At 42.2% G+C, this 23554-nt stretch overlaps 2 protein-coding genes across 6 annotated transcripts in view; one reads left to right on the top strand and one right to left on the bottom strand.

Annotated features, from left to right (window-relative positions):
* Nucleotides 1-6894: 6894 nt before the first annotated feature.
* Nucleotides 6895-14649, bottom strand: RAMAC (RNA guanine-7 methyltransferase activating subunit). 2 transcript variants are annotated; one of them, XM_065076482.1, is made up of 3 exons: nt 10587-14649; nt 8782-8956; nt 6895-8435 (listed from the first exon to the last, which is right to left on the bottom strand). In XM_065076482.1, exons 1-3 carry the CDS (start codon nt 11017-11019, stop codon nt 8246-8248), a joined length of 798 nt encoding a protein of 265 aa, XP_064932554.1. In that variant the 5' UTR covers nt 11020-14649; the 3' UTR covers nt 6895-8245. The 2 variants fall into 2 exon arrangements, with proteins under 2 accessions (XP_064932554.1, XP_005513124.1); XM_005513067.3 differs by lacking the exon at nt 10587-14649 and adding an exon at nt 10232-10255.
* HOMER2 (homer scaffold protein 2) overlaps nt 10809-23554 on the top strand; it is a 74292-nt gene continuing 61546 nt past the window's right edge. The window contains exons 1-3 of one of the 4 annotated variants that reach the window (XM_065076476.1): nt 10809-10948; nt 18026-18228; nt 18314-18415. In XM_065076476.1, the coding sequence (XP_064932548.1) occupies nt 18405-18415 (11 nt within the window). In that variant the 5' untranslated portion in view covers nt 10809-10948; nt 18026-18228; nt 18314-18404. Of the gene's footprint in view, nt 10949-16334; nt 16477-18025; nt 18229-18313; nt 18416-23554 lie in introns of those variants that run through there. The other 3 variants (XM_065076477.1, XM_021280296.2, XM_065076475.1) reach the window with 3 other exon arrangements.

The raw sequence follows: 23554 nt of genomic DNA, 5'->3' as shown, positions 1-23554 counted from the left end.
TCTTGTTAAATAACACGCTCTCAGCTGTTGAAACTGAGGCGTTAATGTGTAGTTAAATGTGAGATTGCCATATGAAACTCGTCTCTCTTGCAAGCAGTAGCAGAGGATTTCAGTCAGTGCTGTAAGGATCCTGGGCTCTCCTGAACTCAACGGGGATCCCTGAATACGCTGCTGTTATCTCTAGTGGTGTCAACAAAAATCCTATGAGGTCATTGCCACACGCTGTTGCACAATGAAGCTGCATCAAAGTAATGAATCCATAGCTGATGATGAAGAGTGTGGAGGAGGAAGATGTCCCATACTTAAAACGTTGTTAAGAAAGAAGGAATTGGCAATGAGCTCCAGGAGGTTCAGAGAATAGCTGCCAGTGGGAAGTGTGGAAAATCTGTCCCTCGGCGCATCTAAAATTAAACTGGACCAAAAACCCTAAACGCAGCTACAAATGTGCGGTGTTTGGAGGGATGGGATGATGGTGGCATCACAAGAGATAGAGTGAAAGGGGCTGGTGGTGGACAGGGAATAAAGGCTTTTCCATTTCGAGACTGTTGTAAAGCCCTGCTCTGATTTGACCAGATGAAACCAAGATGCAGGTATTTGATACGGTCTTAACTCAGAGTTGACATTTTGGTCATCTTGATGCTCACTTTGGGAGACATGAATAACCAAAAATGAGCTGACATTCACTTGTTACGATTTCCTTTTTTCTTTCTTTTTCTTTTCATGTTAACAGTTCTTAGTGTTTTCTAGCAATCCTCGAAGTTTATACAGTAGTAGCAGAAAACATGCAGAGCCTGAGCAGGTTTTCTGAGCTATGTCTTGGGCAGCGCAGTTACAGGCGGGTTTCCGCCTTTTAAAACATAGTATAGGAGGGGTGATCTAACAAATGAAAAATTACCATTAAAGCCATTCATCAGCCGCTGCCCTGTAGCTCTGCTGCGTGCCATGTGCATGTGCAGCACAAGTGGAGCTGAGCCAGAGAGCAGCTGAGTTTGTGGACAGCTTTGAATCCAAAGTCATGACGGGACCTGCTGGGCTGTCTGGGATCCTCCCCCAGAGCATTAATGAGATAGAGATGCCATCTGGAGGCATTTTCTTGCCAAGGGACTGCGATGCCATCTTTGTCTTCCAGTTCTCATCAATCACAAACAGCTTTTAAATAGATTTGTATTTTACCTTCAGTCAGATGATTTTGTCTTCTCAGCTACTAAGGACACTCTGACCTTCCAGTAGAGTCTTGTAGAAGAAGACTTTGTATTTCTGATAAGACGCATTTGTTGCAATGGCTGTTCTGTCAGTCTTTTCCTGCGACAGAACCTTTGCTCTCTGATCACAGCTCACTCACCCACTCCTCCCCTTACCACTGCATTTTCTTTCCTCTTCTTTTGCTGTGGGTCCAAAGAACAGCTTTAATATTTTTGCAACTTGGATGCTTAATTCTAGTAGTTCGCATTAAAATTTTTGCATGTTCTTAGTTTAAAAAAGGGTAAGCACTGTAATACTTACATAAGGCTGGAATTTTACTCACTTGTACTTTGATTGTATAGTGTGTGCATTAATGTTTTTAAAATCAATTAAATATAAACTAATAGTACATTCAGTACAGTAACCGTCACAAGTTTTATTGATGCGGAATCCGATTTGCACAGATTGCCCCCTTGTTTTTAATTCACCTCTCTTTAATTCAATGTTAACTATCGAATTGGACTACCCATACCTCTTAGCTATGACGAGGTTGTCTTTATGCTATTTAGATTTTTGAAGGGCTTTTCTACTACACCCATAGGATTAGAATCACTTCTGTTTAGTGCAGGTCTGGCTTTGAGAGCTTGCTAAGCCCAGCTGTATGCCTCTGAGTACCACGCTATATAACTGTGGAGTGACGTAAAGACAGTGTTTAAATCAAGTCACTGCCTTCCTAGTATCTATAATGTGTCTGGGTTTGGTTTAAAAAGTATTTTAAGATGGGCAAACAAATCAATTCCCTCACCAGAATGTTTCTGATGCGTTGGGACATACGCTGTACACCACACCTGCGCTTTAAATGGAGCGGCCAAGCAGAAAACAGGAGAGGAACAGGGCAGAATTAGCCACTGTTTTAATGGGTGGAAGATGAGACACAAAAGCATTAGAAGTGGTTTGTAGCTGAGCTGGGATTTAACACGTGTGTCTGGTTCTATCTTTGAAAACACCCTTGCCTTTTAACGTTCTTTGTAGTTCAGGTAGAATGGCACTGCGGCAAAGTTGTCTTTTTAGAATTTTAAAGTAGTTTTAAAAGGCTTGTCTTCGGGTCTGCTCAAGAGAATAAGGAACTAGTCAAATGTATATAAAATATATATAAATAAAATATAAATATAAAATAAAATATAAATATAAATAAATAGCCTGGTGCCTATGTAGTGATAGGAAGGGGAGTAAAAACCATGTCGGATTTAAACAATATTTTTAGGCCGGTAGCAAGAACATGTCTAATGCAGGTATGGAGGGGAGTAAGATTAGGCTGATCTTTTATTACCTAGCGCTAAATCCGTGTCGTCTCTAAAAATTAAAATCTGCTGGTGAGGTCGATTGGATTTACCCAGACTGCAGGATATGTGATCAACAGCTATTTGTTTATCGTCCCTTGGATCTCTCCACCTTACTTAAGGACTGAAACTCTGCCAGTGTAATGAGCCAGCTGCTTAACCGCTTCCAGATTCCCAGGTCCATATTCCGATGGCTTGTTTTATGCCGGCGAGGTCCCTGGAGTCTGTGGGGTAGGAAGGAATTCCTGTTCTCTTCCCCCAGGCTGTGGAGTGGCAGTAAAGTCACTTGATAACCAATCATCAAACCTCAAAACTTATTTTCCACTGCAGGATTAAGGATGCATGAGGAAATGGCCATGAAACAACAGTTCCTTGGGCTGTACAACGTTCCCTCCCACTCCCATCTTATCTCAGAAGAGCACAAAATGTCATTCTGCTGATGGAAGTATCCTCTGAGCTGCAGGGGGTAGGAAACAGGATTTGGCCCTTGGCAATTGAAGGTTAAGCTCCTTTCTATTCTTCTAGCAGTGTAGCAGCAGCTGGGGTTCAGAAGAGGGTGTGTGCACCCCAGGCTTGATGCTCCATCACTTCAGAGCAGACATTTCAGGTGTGTGGCTAATTAATGAGTAATGTGGGCTTGATCAGAGGACAACGTGTGTCCACACGGAGCGCTTGCACTGGGCTGATCTGAACCCCCGGAGGTTTCGTTTGCCGTGTGGAGATGCTCACACCTTTAAAACCACTGAAGCAGGTTCTGGAGTTTATTTTAGTTCTAGGTCTCAGTGGCATTCATAAATTGAGATGACTTGATGACTACAGAAGGGTAAACCTTAGAAACCAGGCCTTTGCTGTGGAGAATTTTATTTTCTTTTTATTTTGTAAAAAGAATACGTCATAGTTTGGGGCACTCGGCAATTATTACTATTAATTCTTTTATTGAGCACATTTTCAATAAAAAAATATATCATTTCAAGCATTTCTTCAGCAAGAAACTTCAGACATAACATTAGGCAAAGAACATCTGCTTTCTGATCATCCTAAACTTGAAGCATGGTGGCCAAAAGCTACGCGAAACTTCTTATGGTATGATTGGCTTTTTAACCTTTATCTCAATAGTACTAATTATAATTGTAAGTTATTTAATTTATGTGGGTGTATAAAAACCAAATTGTCTGTTCTCACACTGAAAAGAGCTTTGAAGAAGTTTAGTGTCTTAATGGTTCTTTTAACATGTAAGAGGTTTCAGTTTGAAGAATTATTTTCTCATAAATGATGTTGGGCCTTGGTTATTTTTGTAGTTTTGTAACAAGTAACAGTTGTTTTCTTAACTTTAAGTCATCTTTTGAATAGATGAGGGGTTTTTTCTTCAAACAATGAGCAAGAGTAGCTTTGATACTCAATATTGATTCATCTTTTCTTATTGAAGCAAGGTTTTAATGACATAATATGTGAAAAAAAGAAGCCAACCCATATTTGTGGGGGGAAAAAAGTCATCCAGCTGCTGAAGTATTACTTGAAAATGTCACATCTGGTTTTTAGGAAAAATCCAATAGTAATTTGTATTCCTGTTTGTTACAAGTAACAAAAAAGGTAATGATTTATCCTGCTGTGTGTTTGTTTGACTTACAGGAAAATGTCATGATTACCAACTTTTACCATCTCTTGTAATAAATTTGCATTTTAATAGGAGAGAGCACTTAGGAAGTCAGGGGGTGAGCTGTATAGAAATAACACTTTTTTCATCACCGTTTCGCATGAAGAAATGAGGAGTGACAACCACTAAGAGCAGTCCGTGCTCTACTAAAGACAAATATAAGCCATGATAAACACAAAAATAAATCCCAGCCTGTGGGGCCTAATGAAAAAATAACCCTCCCGAGAGGCTCCTCCATAGCGCGGTTGCCATCTCCTCTCCTGGCAATGCTGGAGCCACTGCACCCTGTTTCCATCTCCAGGATTTACATCCGTATCTCTGGATTCAGGCTGCGTATTTCCGAGGTGCTTTCAAGGAAACCTGATCCACCCCATAATCTTGCTTCTCGTCATCAAAAAATCAGTGCTGTGCATAATTTAAGCAGGGTTATACAGTTCTCTTCTAACATTCAGAGGAGGTGTGACTGCATGAGCTGGATCAGCCAACAAAATTCATCCAGAGTTGTGCAGTTCAGAGATTTATGTATTTTTCCCCCAAAGGAAAAGGTGGTGGCAGAGAAAACCTCAGCCTAAATCTGATAAAAAAGGAATTTTCCTTGCAACATCTCAGTGTAAGAAGTATAAGAAGCAAATGTGAACGTGTTTCTTGGTTAAGCAGAATGCTTTTGAGCAAATTAATAAGTTTAAATGTATTCAAATATAGAACTGCTGCAACGTAGTCAGGTTATTTAAACAGTAGGAGATTAAATATGGTTTTTGTTCTAGAAGTTGAATGTTGATTATATGTGTATCAGAAGTGACACTTGTCTCTCCTGTCTGAAATCTCTACTAAAGAGCCTCTTGAAAGTAGCTCAGCTTCTAACTAACCTTTCAAAGCACGTCTCGCATTTCTATTCCCCGCTGCAGAGCAGGATACAATAGAGGTTGAATAGCAGTGAACACTCGTGAAATTGCATCTCACAAATCACACTAAGATTTTCTTTTTTACTCTGAGCTTTCTTTTGCCTTCAAGTATCTAATGGCTTAGCGTTTCTTTTTTAAACTCTAGTTAAGAAATCGCATAAAAGCTGCAAGAGTTTTTCTCAACTGTTTGCCACAGCACCTGTAATTTAGCATGATAATTCTTCAGTATCAATTAACAGTCCATACAAAATTGCTCTCTGTATTCACGAATGGATTTAGAACCACTGCAAGAGCCGTATTCAGAACTTCTGGGGCATCCAAACTCTTGGTAATGTAGCAGTCACTTTTTAATACGTAACATTTATCTTTCTTTTGCTTTATTCATGATAATAATGATGTCTGAGCAAATGTCAGGTGGAAGAGATCTCTTGAAGTCAGATTCCAGACACTGAATTTTAATGTTTACCCTGCAATCTCCAGCATTGTTAAAGCAAACAATTGCAGTAGTGTTTGAAGTTGCAAATGTTAAAGTTAACCAGCTTCAGTTTTGTCATCAGTAGGATGTTGTAATGCATAAACCATAATTGCAGGCAATACTTACTGGTTTTATTTAGCTTGAGAGAAACAATCAACTGGTGATACATACTGAATTATGTTAACCTTTCTGTCCAGTGCAAGGCATGCATTTATTTAGAAACTCGTTCCCGTGCTATCCCCCCCCAAATAAAAAGATTCTTGACATAATTGTTTTGAGGAAAAGTTAAAGTTGAATTGGGAGCTGTAGTGGTGGTGCAGATGGAGTCAAGAACATAAAGACTGGGAAGCTGCACTGGCCTGTGTCTCTCCTGGTCTGTTGAGAAACTCTGAATGAGAGAGCTGGAATCATGAAATGTGTGACTGCAACTTCCGTATAGACCATCCTAATCTATCTGCTTCTACAGCTTGGTCACAGCATTGTGGATTCTTTATTCACTAGCTGAGACACTAAAAATATGATAGTTATTGGGCTTGAGGAAAGGCAGCAGATGAGGCCGGATCCTTTCCTTTTGCCAGGTTTTATCTCGGCCTGAGATGCGGCTCCAGATGGTGAGGAAGAACATCCTGGCACGCTCTGGCTTCCGTGGCAGCGCTGGCAGCGCGGGGGGTTTGCAGAGATGTGCTCCCTCCTTGGAGGTGGGAGTCGGGGCTAGCTGGCGGTTCGCACGTGATTCTGCATTGAAAGGCAATTCTGCTGCACCAACTTGCAGCCTCTCCATAGTGCACAGTGAGGGCAGAATCAGAGAATGGTTTTGGTTGGAAGAGTCCAACCATAAACTAACTCTAGCACTAAACCATCTCCCTAAGAGCCTCATCTATATGGCTTTTAAACACCTCCAGGGATGGCGATTCCACCACTTCCCTGGGCAGCCTCTTCCAGGGCTTTACAACCCTTTCCGTGAAGAAATGTTTCCTAATATCCAACTTTGTATGATCCCGTATCCCCCAGTGTAACAGCTCTGCCACAGCAATGAGGCTTCAGAAGGGTTCTACTGCATTTCATCCGGTAGGGCTCCTTAAGGCAAAACAAATATCTCGCTAAAAGATTCCTAAGGTTAAACAACTGAATTCAAGGCGAATACTTCAGGAAATAGGTTGTTTAAAAAGTGTATGAGTTAGCAGTATTATATGAAAAGTAGAAAGCAGAAATATTTAGCAGGTAGGTGGAGATTTTTGTATCACAGACTATGTAAAAGCTACGTATAGCGTGTGTTTCCAACATCAACAGTAAACATACTCTTCAGCTCTTAAAAGCATCTCATGAGCTGGAAGACTCTGCTTTTGCCTTTTACTTTTATTGGTTTTTAAATCAAGATGCACTAATTTGCACCCCTTATCACATAACATCATGACTCTTACAACAGTCAGCATGGATGGCTCTGTGTTTCTGTACAATAGTGGAGAAAATGTCAAGTACAAAGAAATGCACTGCTCTCCTCAAACAAATCAGCTTATCACGTAAATGGTGAAACACAGAACTTTGTCCCTATTATAGTAGAATGGAAGATAATGGATTAATGCTCCAGACTTCTCATTAATGACCAAGTGTCTCATCCTCCTGATTGTAGATGAGCAGGCCATTCTTCTAACTTAAGCCAACAGCTGTCCAGTATTAACACTTAATCTGTTGGTGCTGCTTCTGGTGCAGCTCTCAGCCTACATGACAGTGTTGCAGTTCTGAATGTTTCAGAAGTAGGTTTCAGAAATATTCAGAAACATCCTTACCTGTGAACTGTGCTTTTACTGGGCGAATACTTAAACACAGAACTTAAATTCTAAGAACTGAATAACACTCTGCAGTGCTTGTGCTATTTTCTCATGCAAAAAAGTACAGAACAGTAATGATTAGGGTTCCTTTCTTCTAGAACATGCACAAAGTATTTCATACAAACTGATTACAATTACCATCAAAACTTTACAGCTTTACTGAAATGGGAATTCCAAAATTTGTTATGCATGCACCAAATTTATTTTGAGTTGCTACAAAATAATCTAAGTCTGATACCACTTCTCAGGTCAAACTCGTATGTTACTGAACTACTGTGATAAGATACACTACTTAATTTTTATTCCACCTTCGAGACTGTGTTTTGAGAGGAATACTGCAAGTAAATTGAAGCCGTTAAGTCAACAAGACACTAGGCTGAGCCCATAAAATATTTTTGTAACAGCATCTCTCTTCTCAGTCTTAAGGCATCTGAAATTTCCTCACTATCAAAAGCTAAACTAAAAATTCACCGCAAAGAAAGACAGACTATGTCATTCTCAAAAAGAACTATCTTCAGGAATGTGCCACTGCTACAGGCTGCATGCAAACCACAGCTATTTTTCCCATGACCTGTTGTGCTTTCTAAAACGTAACAGAGAACTATCAGTGCAAGAAGAAAAGTGTATTAGTATGTATACAGACAAAAGAATATGAGATAGAAATTTAATCTAAGATCTGGAGACTCTAAACAAACTGTATAATACACTTTTATTCATAAAAGGTATTCTGTTTTTCAATTCACAACTATAGATAATCAGCAATGGACTGTAATACTGATTCCTCAGTTATCTATAAAACTGTGAAAAAAGGAGAAAATGGATATGTTACACAGCATTACTGGACTTTCAAACTACAAGCGTCATCAGTAGGGATGGTAACGAGGCCCTGGGTTGTAGGAGTTGTAGCCATATTGTCCGTAGTGGGAGGAGTATGACTGTCCTTGCCTGTGCTGCTGGTAGTTATTGCCCCAACTTCTTTCTGGCCTCTGGTTAGATCTATAGTCACCTTGCCAGTTGTACCTGTCCCCTCTGAAATATCTACCATCTTGAAACCTGCAATGGAAAGAAATGTCAGAGATTCACAATGCATGAAAAATGTTCCTGGCTGAGCAATAACAAAGCCCAGGGCAGTGGGCTCAGTGGTTCCAGCTCATTCCTTTCTAGAAAGCAAATCACTTAATACTGTTACACACAATGCCAAAACTTTGACTATCAATTCAGACAAAATGTAAAACCTCATTGATTTTCAGAGATGACTATTTCTCTTAATCATAGTTACCTATGAAGTAACAAGAAGATACTTCTATTAACAGAACAAATTCCTAACTTTCTTCTGAAATAAGTGATCATTTAACTATATATCTGTGAAACTACCAAGATTAAAGAAAAAAATCAGTACCGATCTCTGTTTCTCTGGTTGCCACCAGATCTGTTTCTCCATTCTTCAACTATAGGAGGGGGATCTGCAGGGCGTTTCAGATATTCTTGGTATTCTTCATCATCTGATGTAAATCGATGAGCAAACATCTTTTCATAATTCAGGGGCATGTCATCCAAGGAAGTCATTCTGAAAACTTGCACATGAACACAATACAAGTGGCTTTAGCAATGTATGAAGATGCTTACGGTAATAGCTACCAAAATCCACTTCGGACGAATGAAGGACAATGAAAAGTTACACTCAGATTAACACAGCAATTAAGTTTTGGGCAGACAGCACAGATGATTGACTCTTAAGTCTTGATGATCTAAGGCTATAAATAACTTTGCTGAATAGCTTATCTCTTATGGAAAGCAATTCCAGTTCCATGGGCAGTCTTTGGACATCTATACTGGACATGCAGACACCAGTCTGTCTAAACACTGGGAGTGGTTTTAAGCGTCTCCATCCACACAGAAGAAATTCAACTAAAGTTAATGCCCAATACAGTCAGCCACTACATAGCAGCGTTTATTTTGAATTTATTTTGATAGAGACAGATTAGATGAGCTGTGGTAGAAAGATATGGGACATTCTGAGAGTTAAGAACAGAAAAAAACATTTCTTCAGAACGCACTCCCAATCTACTCCTAATCCATTTTTAACACGAAAAACGTTACTACCACCAGCTTGAAAGGTTTGCTAAGACATAATATCATGCAAAGCCTACAGACACATACACCATAGCAAAATAACCAGATTTATTCACAATAGCCTATGTGTTAATAACTTGATTCAGGGAAAGGACAGCACCTAAGAGGATGTTAAATTTCCTCATAATGTGCCTCTCTGATGGGACCTGTGTTTAAGGTCTTAGTTTCCTTGTTTACCTGCCTATATATACATTTGCCTTTCAGACATTGGTGCCATCTAGTACTGTCCATCAGTAAAAGTCTGGCCCTAACAGCAGGTGCTGAGAAGGGCTCTATGCCTAATGTTTTAACAAGCTCTGGGTACTTAAAGAGCATTAAGGGTCTTTGCCTCTAGTCTTCCAGATTAAGCTTGTCTGCTGTCTCCCGAAGATTTGCAGGCAGGACCAATATTCACCTTGCAAACTGGAGGAAAGGAAGGGGATGGGTTTCTTCTGAACCCTGGCAGCTAAAATATATACCCTCAATAACAAAGCCCGACTCTTCTCCCCGCTGTACCAATGAGCAGCTTGGGGTCAGTGGCGTGTTTATGGGGAATACAGCACATTACTCTTTCTGCAGGCTGAACTCCCCTCTTGTCACCTTCAGAGTTCAGCATCTGGTGGCACATCTGCAGCCTTCCACCCAATGACACAGCATACACCCTTCTGAAGCAGGTACAGGAGTTATTTCTGCAGGATGCCCAGTGACTTCATCCTTCTTTTTTACAAGGAGCTAACCTCGTTAGTTTTTACCGAGCTGTGTCCGAGGAACTTGGCTCCTCAGGGGGGCCGGGAGGCCTTCAGGACCCGCAGCCTTCTCCAGAGAGCGAAGGAGATGCTCTCCCCGCGATTAATAATTGTAACATCAGCGTCCATCCTGCGGGAGCTGGTCACAGAGAGACCCGTCACCCTCCTCCGCCCAAGGCCAAACACCTGAGCAGCGCCCGGGGCTCCCTCCCCTCGCAGGGCTCGGGCCGGGGCCCCGTCCCCTCACAGCGGCTGGGGCCCCGCTCGGAGCCCGCTGAGGGAAGCAGCGGCTCTCGGCTCCCCCCACCCCTCACAGGCCTCCCCGCCGCCATCGCCGCCCCCTCACCGAATCCGCCAGCCGCCGCCGCGCCGCCGCACAAAGCCCCGCCTCTTCCGGCCCGCGGCCCGCCACTTCCGCCGGGCCGGGTCCCTCGGGGCCATGGCGGCCGTGGGACTTCAGGGTGGGAGAACTGACTCCCCGCAGTTAGGATTTGATGCAAAGCCCATTCACATAAATAGAGATTTGTGAGGCTTTCCTTGGTTCCTGTGCGGGTTTTAAGGAGGCGATGCCTGACATATTTGGATTTTAACGGGAAGGCGCAGCTGCCAAGGGTGAACCGCAGCGTCTGCAGCGGCAGCGGCCCTGGCTGTGGTGCGGTGTGAGTGCATTTCAGGCCTGCAGAAGCCCAGAGATGCGTTGAGTTCTGTGTGAGTGATGACATGAAGCCTTTTTGGCAGCTAAATAATTCTGCGTGAACCAAAATTACTCTGGATGGCATCTGTTTCAGCAATGTATTTATGTTTCCACCTGCTGCAGATGGTGGTTGGTCCTGTCGCCTTTCGTGAAGTTCCACCTGAACGTCCAGACTTTTCCTAAAGGCGGTTTGTTGCCTGTAAATACCTGCAGGGGGGAGCTGCACCAGCTCTCCCGCGCTGTGTCACCAGTTCCTGAAGTGCCACAGCGGTTATTAACAGCTCTCTGCCCAAAGGATTTATGGTGCGGATATGTGGCGTTGCCTCTGCTCTAATGCAATGGTGTTGGTGTCCCTGTTCCCCTATCTGCCTTCTTTCCGCGGTGCTGACGTCTTTGCGGTGCTGACTATTTTCCACAACTGCTCAGCCAACGATTTTTAAATGTTTTCTCATGCTGTGTGCAAGAATTGGATTTTTTGTAGTACCCTTTCAGCAAACAATATTTTTTAATAAGCTTTACTAGAGACTGTCGTTCACAGGCACTGGCAAAGCATAGAGACTGATAATTGAGAATGTCATTGAAACAAAATACCCCAGCAACAGTGATAGCAGCATTCAATTCTCCGAAAATATTACACCAGCCCTTGTTTGATATAAACAGAAATAATTACAGTCTGCTCTCCTGTGTGACCTATAGCAGGAGTGTATTGTCACTTGCAGAATAGAAACGATAACTCAATCCAAACACCCCAATGCAAATATCTTAGCCTGGGTAGCTTGTTCTAAGCCAAATGAATCGTCGTAGAGGCTGAAAAATAATATATTTTAGCTTAAGTTTTCCCTATATAATCCCTGCCCTTTTAAAGTGGGCAGAAGTAAGTAGGATTTTATTTCTTCCCCAGACATGTTTAATTTCGACTGCTGGACAGTGCAGTTTCAGGTGTGTCTACAGAGCTTTTTGTGCATATAATTCATGGGATGATCCTAATAAAAAGGAGATAATTCTTCCCTTTTTTTCTGAGGTTCTAGTCTGCTGTTGCATGGGTGACATTTTTCATTAAAAGACAAAACTGAGCTTAAATCAAACTTTTAATTATAGACTTAAGTCATCCATACATTTAAGCCTGTATGTAATCTAACCATATCTATAAGTTTTGTTGAAGGCGTGGGCCCCTTGTAAATGCTGTGAGCAGTGCACTTCACCAATTACAGTTTTGCTAAGATGCTTTTATCAGCATATCCTGCACAGAAAAACACTTGCAGGCAATGGCTAAATCAAAGTGGCACATAATTATATGTATGATATATATTTATATATGATGTTTGTGCTTTGAATCTTTTTTCATGACATGTTTTTGTGCCTGCTGTGTTATAACATCAAGGAGATCATGATCCTGGTGGCAATTTCCTAAAACATCTCATAGACGTTATACCAAAGTTCAAACTGCATGTAAAAAATTCAAAGTGACAGGTGATTTTTAAAGGAATAAACCCTCAAAAATGAATATTGTCGCCAAGCAGGACTTTCAACACCCACTAAATGCCTCCTGAAGCACATGCCTACATAGTAGGTGCCCAAATACTTACAAGGTCCAGCTCCAAGTGTTGTCAAGACTGAGGATTTGATAATCCACTCTTGCAATCTTCCTGCTCACTTCAAGGCTCTCTGGGTAATTAGTGTGTTGGTTTTGTACAAACACGGTCTTGTAATCAGCATCTCTGAAGTCTGCAAGTCTACTGTAGTGTGATAAAGCCTCAAAGGCTTTGCCTTTTTATTTCCCCTGCGGATTTCATTATGTTAAATAACATACTGTTAGATGAAGTCTTATCTTCTAAATTGTAAACTAAGAGTTGTTCCTTTTAATGTGTTGGAAATTAATGGAGCTTTTGTAGGATGGATCTTCCTGGCTGAACAAAGGCATGTAAACTAAAACTAGCAAAGTCTTGTTTGCCTTGAAAAAATTGAAAATGACAGTTCTTTTTGTGATTATTTGGTCTTGGTAACTCTTACTATTCTGTCACAAAACTTTGCTGTTTACACAGATCCCCAGCTTCTGGACTCGTGCTGTCATTATATTCAGCTTTCATTTGAAAACATATTTCTAGCCCTTGTGATTATGGATACTACTTGGGAAAAGAATTAAGTCTGCTGTACAGAATAACCAGCCTGTGCCAAGAAGCGAAAGGAAAACATTATTCAAGTTTTATTTGTTTAAAATCTTATATTTTTTGCAGTTTTCCATTTTGTTATGACGAGGTTCTTTGCTTTATCTCAGTAGGGGTTGACAGCTGTGGCATTTCTAATGAAAAGCCAGCATGTGTCTCAGTAGCAGAAGAAAAGGAGAACTATGGTTTTTTGTGCATTTCTATACCTTTAAACAAAAGGAATCCTTTTACTTCAGTGTTAATGTCTACCTTGAGAAATCAACTAAGGAACTAACATCCCTTGTAATTGGGGCCTGTCTGATCCAGGGAATACTCACCTATAAACAAATAAGCGGAGAAACCTCCATCAATTGTTATGGATCCTGCTGGGGTTTTTTAATAACCAAATAACATATCAGATAATATTTTAGTGAAAAAATATTTATCTTCAAAGCTCTGAATCTGCTCAGCGATTTCCTGACAGCCAATTTTCTTCTAACCCCCCCAACCCCGTCCTTTTTCCAGTGTCTCAGTTACAGTGTAACCAAACCCCTGGTTTGTTTGTACAACGAAACCCGATTGCCCCAGATAATTTATTCTAGGAAATGGTGATGTCTGGCACTGTTAGAGCAAGACTTTGTGTTCTGGCTGCCGGCGGGTACAAAGGGCGAGCGCGCAGCCCTGTTATTGATTGCAGACTGAAGGGAGGCTCTGCTTCTGGGCACAAGGGGCTGGGGGACCACCGGGGGGACACCAGGTAACCAGTGACACCAAAGTGTTCGCGAGGCCATTCGTTGCAATGAGAGAGAGGTCCGCAGAGATAGTCTTTAGCCAATCTGCAGAAATATCTGGAGTTGTGCTCTTTTTCGAAGACCTCCTGTGCTCGGGAGATCAGTTCTCATCACGGGGTATTATTCCGTTGGCTGGAAAGCATTATTGCCTAGACGAATCCCACTTGAATAACAAGAAAGACGGAGATACAACAGCTGTTACTGACAAATGCCTCTGAAGCCCGAGCAGTTATTCTGTCAGATCTCTGCCTTGCCTTTGCTGTTGTGTTGTACAATATCACCGAGCTTCAGAGTGTCTTTCACACGCCTCCATATGGTGTTGTAAAGCGAAGTCCATAAAGGAACAGACTGCGCCGTTTCTACCAACTTCACTGAACTTAGTACAAGAAATGTTTCCTTCCCGTAACAATGACCTTTAAATGTTAACTGCCTAAAAAAATAACATTGTCCTTTTTTAAGAAGGGGAAAATGCAGTTCCTGGTGCTTGATTGTGTTACAGAATAACCATTTGGTGCTGTGGGGCCCAATTCCTTTGCATTAAGCCTACAACAGGGTAACGCTTGGTTACAAGGAATTTATTCCTGATTTATGCCAGTGTGAAAGAAGGCCTTTAATTTTCCTAAGAGCTGTTCTGTTATCAGTCTTTTAAAACTCACAGTCACATCAAATTATATTTCTAGTGTATTATGCTTAAAATTAATGCCAAGGTAGTGTTATCTGACTGTCATTTATACATATCTATGTACATATATACAAATTAAAAATCACTCCATTCTAGCTGCCTTCTTTTATTGTCACCTTTTAAACTGACTAAGCCAGCTGTGCCCTTTGGGGTCTATGAGAATGAATCATTTTTATTATTTTTGCTCTCTTAGACAGTAATTACAGAGCAGTACGCTGTCCCTGGTTTTTTTAATATTATGGTGCCATTTTAATCCATGGTGCAACACCATTAACTTCTGCAGAGTTACACTAGAAATGAATTTGTCCCCAGGAGGCTTTTCCAAATGTTCAGTTCTTTCCTCATGATTACCCAGAGGAGGGGAAAAGAAGGAGGCAAGACAGAGGGGCCTTTGATAGGAGGAATGTAGTTCAAAGCGCAGCCTTGTTTCTGCCATTCATGGTGCTCCATATGTTCCTCATTTGGGGTGGCGGTGGCTTAGACCCCGTGAGGCACACATGCTGTGGCTGAAGGGCAGGCAGAAGTTTTAACGTAGCACATCTGGTGCACAGGTTATGCTCTTTCTCAGATGTAGGTACTGTACAAATGGAGGGGAAAAAAGTGGGAGGAATATTCAGACACTTAGAGCGTACTTCTGTGGAACTGCTTGAAAGTCACAAAAAGGAGTAGCCAAACGCCAAGCTATCAGGCTCATCATAATCGTCAGGCTGTCTAAACTCCAACTCAGATGCTTTTTAGATGTCAAGTAATCCTGCAAGTGGGGATGTATGAATCAGTGCTACCATGGATTGCCTATTGTAAAGATAGATGAAAATATAATGGAGATACTTGCAGAAGTTTCTAGGACTAGATTTTATTCATACTCAATTTTCTTTTATAGTAGGATATTTAATTTTAGTTTGGGCTCATTTCTCTTGTTCGTATCCAGCCTGAAACATTCAAATCTGCTGCACTGCAGTACTGACAGCTTGTAGGTTAGATATAAATTAGTAGCATCTAGCTGAGTCTAGGAGGGGAATTCAGAGAATTTCCTCTTTGCTGTCAGGGAGCAGGGGGGGACAGGAGCCAAGGGTATGGCCGGCAGGGTGGGGGTCCATCCCGCAGCCCCCAAGCAGGGCTGGCTGGGGGCGGCAGCCGAGAGCTGAGGGCTGGACAAGCTCGTGAGGACGAGTCAAGTCCAAGGCAAGTTGGAAATTCAGTCTGTGGGTCACTGCCCACTTCAACAGGTCCACAGCTGGATCCGAGGCACAGCATGGCCACAGCACAGCTGGATCTGAAGCCCAGCACAACTGCAGCAGCACTGGGCAGGGACCAAGGGCCCAGGGCTGAGCTTACATGAGCCTCCATGGCCAGGGCAGAAGGGGAATCGGTGGGGGGCAGAGGGGCTGGTCACGGTAATTAAGGCCTGTCAGTGCATTCAGGGCCCTGACGTGCACATCTGGTAACAATTTCTATTATGTTTAAATCAGAAACTCAGATCCGTGCAAAACCTAGGAGCCAGCAGAAGGAAGCGGTTATGCCTTTTTAGCAAATGTCTAGTGTTTCTCCTGGGTTGGATGGTTTATGAAGTTTGCACGTTGCACACCAGTCAGTTGCCTCGGATACAAACTCATATTCAGCCTCTAAAGAGGATACCTAGGTCTCCCATTTTATTCCCAGAGTCTCCCTTCTCCAGATGGGGACATTACCCAGGCACTGGAGCATTGCCCTGAGGCTCCTTGTGTGGGACTCGCGTGTCCCATCTGGGGCTCAGGTTTGAAATGTGCCCTCACCACCAGCCCTGCAGACAGATGTGATGAGGCCCTGCTCCCACCCGTCCTGCTTCTCTGTGTCACAGTCACCACAGGTGCGCTTCACGCTCAGCTTCTGCTAAAGGCAGTGATGGACAACAGTGTCTTGGTGTTTTGGTCCCTCTCAAGGCTCAGGTCAGTGGAACTGGTCTAAATAATCCTCCCTCCATTTGATACTAAACACGTAGTTGGTGTTCCTCCCCTCCCCTCCTCTTCTCTCTTTCTCTTCTTTCTCTCTCTTCTTTGCATCTAAGGAGAGTTCTTGAGAGTTCTTTGCAGTTCCTTTTAAGTTTAAGGTCCATTAAAGAAAGCAAGGGCTGAAGTATAGGCCAACTTTGTTCTACTTCAACTTTGGAGCGTCTTCGTAATCTTAAGTAATTTTTTAAAAAATTGTAAAGTAGAACTTTCATGAGATAACAGTCTATATCGAGACCACACTGTGCTAAAGTGAAATAAGGTATAAGTGAATTAGCTGAGCTGCAGAGAAGCCCGCAGGCTTTTGCAAAGCTGGCCTGAGCAGTCTGCTCCTTGTTCTGCTGTTGCCTGTCTGCTGCTGTGCACTCCCTCTGCATCCCTGCGTTGCTCCTTGCCCTACACAGAATCTGGAAACTCTTTAGGCAGAGACTATCTTTTCATTTTATGTTTGTTCTGTGCCGGGGCTGGTCCTTGTCTGGGGGTCGAGGTCACCACTACTCCTAACAGTAATAACTCTCCCTTCTGTTACTAAACATGGACTGGAGATCGTTCTTTACAGCAGACAAGGGTTCCTAATCTTTCAGGAGATTATACTGTGGCTGCTACCCCTCTGTGTCCCCTCCCGCCCCCCCCGAGACCTCTGCCTTGGGTGTCGAGGCGCAGCGTCCTTGCCTCCCCAGTGCTGCTATGACTTCTTCTGCATCTTTGTCCCAGCCTCCCGCGGCACTTTCCTTTGCTGGAACCTTTCCACGTTGCGGCTGTTCCCGAGGCCCTGCTCGCCCTCCCAATTTCAGCTCTCTCTTCGCCACTTTCTGGAGTTGCGGCTGCTTCTTTCCCATCCCTGCACCGCCTGCAGAAGCCGTGCTGGGGAGGCAACCAGCTGCTTGGCGTGCTAGTGCTCAGCTGAACGCTGCTTTCTAGTGTTGTTGGGAACCAGTTCAGAAGCCCATGCTGACTACTCCACAGTCTAAACCTAAAAAAATATAGAGTTGTTATCTTGGAAAATGCAAAGTTCTGATGGAGGCTCGTTAAAAGCAAGCTCCAAAAATCTCCCACATAAATGAAAACCATGCAGTAATTTTTGGTGGTATGTTGAATGTTGTAGTTTTATATTATGCTGTGGTTGCTAATAGTAAGAATAATACACAGTTATTTTCTTGGTCTTAAATTCTGGTGTGGGGGTATCACAAACTTCCTGAGTATAAACTTTAATTAAAAAGCAAACGTTAATCTCCAAGCAGTGGCATCTGCAGCATATTGCAAGATAAGACTTTGCCAACCTGAAAAACTAAGCAAGATTCTAATTAAATCAGGGAAAGAATGATGAACTAGCTATACATTTTATTTAAGGATGGCAGTTACATAAGTTATCAAAGATCTCACACTTGCTATCTGATGGGAAATGTTGTTGCCAGATCTCACAGGCTATTTCCAGGGAGAGAAATCCTTGTTCCGCTGGTTCCAAGTACTGTTGTGATTTTGCCTTCAGTGGGGTCAGGACTCTGCTGCCGCTCTCCGTTTTACTCGGAAGTCACGTCGGTCCTGTTGAAAGCTGCAGATGATCCAGCAATGAAGCAATGTGTCAGCGTGCTATGAGGAAACACCGCACTGCGAGTGCTGCCATGTTTCCAGTGAGGCACAATGTCCCGACTATTTATGGTTATTAAAGGTCCCCGGTGCACCTTTTGAAATGTAAGGCTCTTAATCCCTGTGTGCTGGCCAAAATCTATTTTCAGTGATGCCACTCTGGCTATCAGCATTTCCTCTGTTGTTCCAGATGGAGATAACGTTGGTGATTGCATCCTGTTCCAAACTGCGTGCTGGGCTCCTCTCTCTTTTGGAACGGCGGATATTTTCCAGAAACAACCATGCTGCAGTGGTGTGTGAAGTGATCTCTATATATCCCTCACTTGTCTCACAGCAAAAGAATGAGGATTAATCAATTACGACCAAATCGTGATCCCAGTGAAGTCAAAAGAAGGGCTTTTTTTCCACTGGCGTTGTGGGGGCCAAGGTTGGCTTCTGTGTGGATATCACCATTTTGAGATACCTGCACATAAAACCAAATGACAGTACAAAGCATTACCTTGTTGAAGGTGTCTGTGTACTGAGAATTCCTTTAGCTGGAGAGGAAAATGCAGTTTAAAGGTGTTGTGGTGTTGGTTGGTTGGCCCTTGTGGTTTTGCATGTCCTGTGCATTCAAAACACGCCTGGTTACATGTGCGCTTTTCCCAATGCAGCTCGTGGTGTGAAATTGTATCTCAGAAGCCGTGTTCTTGAAAGCATCAACAATTCAGCTTTAAACATTCAAAGAAAGTTGAATAATGAGTAACAATATTCAGGTTATTCAGGAGCTTCAGGTTATTCTGTTTGACCAAATATTAATTCTTCTGAGCAAACAAACAGAGGATCTAAACCACAGCAATTCTGGCTAGATTTCTAAGAGATTGCAAAATATTTCCGGCTTAGATCTTCTGTCAGATGCCACTTTTGATGTCACATTTCAAATTGTAAACCAGTTTACAAGTTGGACAAGTGATATCACTGAAAAACATTTTTGCAGGATTGCCTAACTTCTTCCATGCAAATGTAATAATAGTACATCTCTCATGCAAATATAGGAACAAGTGATCATGGACTATTTTGGGAAAAGCGTACTCACCAGATGGACATAGAGAGAATATTCATTCAGCCACTGAGGAGCAGAAGAACAGCAATAAATATTATTAAAGGCAGGTATGGATGAGGATTAGCCTATTCCTGCAGGAGAGCTATCAAGTTATATGTAGGAAAAATATTGGTACATTCACAACATAAATCATGTGCTCTTCCGTAAATGAACAGTAAATGAAAAATAGAGGATATCTGTCATCCATACTTTAGAGTGTTCACTTTATTTTCTCAAGTACGTAGGACAGGTTTGATGTGTGTATATTAACATTCCTCCATTGGCTAAAGATTAATCTAAACCACACCATAGCCCAAAGCTTTTCTGCACGTTGCAAGTGTTCTGCTCCATCTTCCACCAGGTCCCATGGAGTTAAACTGAATTCTGTAACTGTGCGCTTGGTGTCATCTCCTGTGGAGGTTCACTCTGATCCCTCCCCTGGCTCCGGAGCCCCAGCTGAACTGTGGCTGAAGATCTTCACATGATATTAACGCACGTTTGGTGCTGCCTGCCATCCTGTCGGGACTTTTTCAAAAGCCAGGGCAGCGCTCTGGATCTCGAGTGCTCCTCCAGGTGCCTGAGCTGCACACATGTCCCTATTTTTAATTTTTATTTAATATTTCCAAGTGAGTAAAACTCTGAAATTGTACTCTGAAATTGTACCCACCGCTGCAGAAACTCAAGTGAGGGGCAGCAAAATTCAATTTTGCTTATGCCGCTCGAACTGGCTCTGGTCTCAGGGGCAGGATTAGTTCTGCACGTGACGCGGGACCACAGCAGAGTCCCAGCCTCAGCATCAGGCCCCTTGAAGATCAGACCCCTTCCTGCTGCAATGAGCCTGGGGGGTCTTCTCCACCTCCCCATCCCTCTGCCGGAGCCCCTGCGGCAGCAGGACCCGCACCGGGCCTTATTCATGCACCATGGACCCCGACACAGCCCCTATAAGCGGAATGGGCTCATTAAAAAGGCAATATTGAAAATGCCAGTCTGTGGTTGCTTGGAAATATAATCCAACTTTGGTATTATTTTCGAGCTTAGATTTTTGAATTCAAAATTCCATGTGATGGAAGAGATGGGTATTTAAACAGATGTCTGCAATTTCTTTAAAAAAATAGAGATTGAGTTACAGATGGTAGAAAGAGCCTGAGAATTAAAAACTCCTGAGCTACCAGAGAATTTACATGTGAGCAAAATGGTTTCCTGAAATGAATGGTCGTGCAATTTTGCCTGTTTGAAAACTAAGCTTCTTTCACCAAAAATGTCAATATCTTTTCCCTTCTGTATTATCTGCTTCTCTACTAGTTGTTATCTGCTTCTCTACTAGTTGTTATCTGCTTTTCTACTAGTAGCCTTGGCTGTCACCATCATCACAGCCCAATTGCAATATGAGGGTCTTGTTTCTAATGGCCAAGGCGTATAGCCCTTTCCTTCTCCTATCTCTTGTACAATTTGGTCTGCTGGGACCAAAAATTTGAATTGTTTAAAATTTGAATTAGTTTAAAAAGAAAACCCATCTACTCCATCTGCATAACTGGTGCCTGATTGATGTAACTTCCATTTTATAAGTCACAAATAAATGGAGTGTTGTGATGTAAGCCTGGAAGGAAACCAGAGTCGTCCTCTGTACTTGAAGATGAAATGGATTTTTTTTCTTCCTTTTGTGGATTTAAAAAGAAATGACCAAAATAAACTTTGAGTGAAAAAGCTGATAACTTCTAAAGTGACCTGAGAAGTGCAAAGTACTGCATATTGGAAGGGGAAAACTGAACACGTGTGGTACAGTCTCGAGGAGCTGGGAGACCTGTGCATTACTCTGAGTAGGTTTATGAAGATGTGTATGTGCTCAAAACCAGTCACTATTAGGATGTATGTGAAACAAGTACATAGGCTTAAATACAATTTGTAAGGAGACTGCTACATGCAGTGCAGAGTCCCAGTCTGTCCACTGCAAAACCAGTTCAAATGAGTTTGATTTCAGAGAGGAGTGGCAAGAACCACTAGAACCACAAAAAGCTGCCATGTGAGGAGTGACCAACCTTACTTTACAGTGGAGTGGACGTAATCAAAGTGTCTACATAACGAACAGCATTAGGAGGAGAATGCGGAGTATGTTTTCTCTGTCTTGCCTCGTAAGTACAAAGAAATAGGTCTGTTAAAGTACAGGACCAGCTTTGCAAATGTTCCGGCTCAGTGTGCACTCCTGGATGTGTCCCAGGCTGGATTTCTGGTAGACTAAAGTACAGAGGATGCCTAGAGGATCTGTCCCAAATTGTTTATTAATGCTGACAGATGCTCTCTGACTATGCCAGTATTACTAGAAATCCATCAGCCTCTTACAGTTTTGCAGCCTTCAGCACTGTACTGGGTGCCTACATTCAGGGCAGGGAGACTTGTGCTGGCTGGTAGGGCACTATTCTGGTTTTGCTGCCTTTCTTTACGTGCCTGTGTTTTTTCTCGCTAAAATCTTATTTAATATTATTTTTCTGGTAGCTGTGTATTTGTCTTCATTGAGAAGGCAGCGTATACCACAGTGTGACAGTGACAGCTCTTTGCATTTACATAAAAATCTGCTTTGAACTGCTATTTGCATATTTCACAGGACAACTTTTTGAAAGTGAGGTAGAACACTTGTGCACCTTCTATTACTCCGCTTAGACAGGAGCTTCCTGGCACTAAGTAATTATACGTGTAAGAATAAACTGCAAGTAATAATAAGAGAATGTTCAACCTCCTCTTTTAAAGATGATTGACTAAATGCTTTTAAAAACGTGCTTCTCCTGTTTTACTTTTAAAGACACAGAAAGTGGTCCTACGTGCTTGTTCTTGGATTGTTTCTAGTGGAGAGAACTGCTTTTACCTTAGAAATCACATGAATGTCAGCTTTGGGTTAGTTCTGGCTTGCTGCAGGACTTGTTGAAGGTCTCAAGATGTTAATTGTGAGCTCTGACATTTCACTTGAAAGGACAGGAGTGTTGATAACAGCTCCTTTGTCCAAACTGTTTATTAGATACTGGATTAAGTAGGTTTTAACAACAAAAAATATAAATCAGAGCGTTTTCAACACTGACTTAAAATACTTCATTTTCTCGGTTGCTCATCTTTAAAGTTTAAATCCAGCAATGTTATAATTACATTAATTCTTCATTTGTCAGGGGATTTTGAAAACTAATTCTCTGTTTCAAATGTGAAAATCAAGAATTCCCCAAAGCTTCTTTGGTTAAACTTCTGGATAGCACTTAAAGCTTGAAAATGGTTGGTTATTTGTCAAAGCAAAGAGAAAAGGTGAGGGGGGGGGGATGGCAAGGGTGTGTTGGAGTAAAACAATGCAAATTTCATCAGTCTAGTTTGAAAAAGATAAAATTACAGTATTGACTATTTTATTTAACACTATCTGCCATGGGAACTAGGGAGAAGACTGCCTTGAGGTGTAATAGGGGAAAAAGACTAAACAGCAGGTTTTCTGGAAAAAATATATATCTTCAATAAAACAGAGTGGCAAAAGATGACAATAGTGAAAGCCAAACAAAGGGAGAGAACAGAAACCCTGAGAGAGAGGAACAAACCAGTGAGCTCTTTGCTTTTCATAATGCAGGCTGGCTACGCACGCCTGATTGCTAGATGGGTTTTCTGAAAAGGATATTCACCCTGTGTCTAGGAATCAAAAAACGTTACCTTTAGGAGGCCCGTGGGAATAGGAGAAATTTCTCATCTAAAGAAGTTACATCAGTTTACAGAATGTGGGTATTTTTATCGCTCAGCTTGAATCATACCGAGGGATCCTGTGCCTTTAGTATTTTGAGTCTTCCTGAACCGTGCCACAGTAATAAGAGCACACTCGTGAATGCTCAATGAGAACTGAAGTTCCATCGTGTACACATCCTGCATTGGAGCCAAATCAGAAGTGTCGTGTCACATATGAAAGCTTAAGAACTGATTAATTTCGATAGCATATTTGTAGTTCTCATTTACAGAGAACTCAAAATACTTCAAGAACATTGAAAACTAAATTATACTAAAAAAATGTAAATCGGTGGGAACTACACACGATTAGGACTCCTTGTGATGGCCGAGGCGTTGAAGGTGGAACTGTATGTAGAGAAATCGCCTCATTCAGTATTGATAACGCCAAACAGTTTGCACGCAATCTGGGTCTCATTCAAACCCACGGGACTTTTGCCGTTGACTTAAATCGAGGAGAGGATTTCATCCTCTTTTTGGCAGAGGTAAGAGGACAACAACAGTGTGTCACACTTCAGCAAGAGGAATCTCTCATCCATTTGGAAGAACAGAGGGAATTTCAGACGAAGGGAGTGTACCTAGAGATACATAAATATGAGCAGAAAACTCGGT

This window comes from Columba livia, chromosome 11 (genome assembly GCF_036013475.1).
Source record: "Columba livia isolate bColLiv1 breed racing homer chromosome 11, bColLiv1.pat.W.v2, whole genome shotgun sequence".
Classification (NCBI taxonomy): domain Eukaryota; kingdom Metazoa; phylum Chordata; class Aves; order Columbiformes; family Columbidae; genus Columba; species Columba livia.
This window is presented reverse-complemented; position numbering and strand designations above follow the sequence as displayed.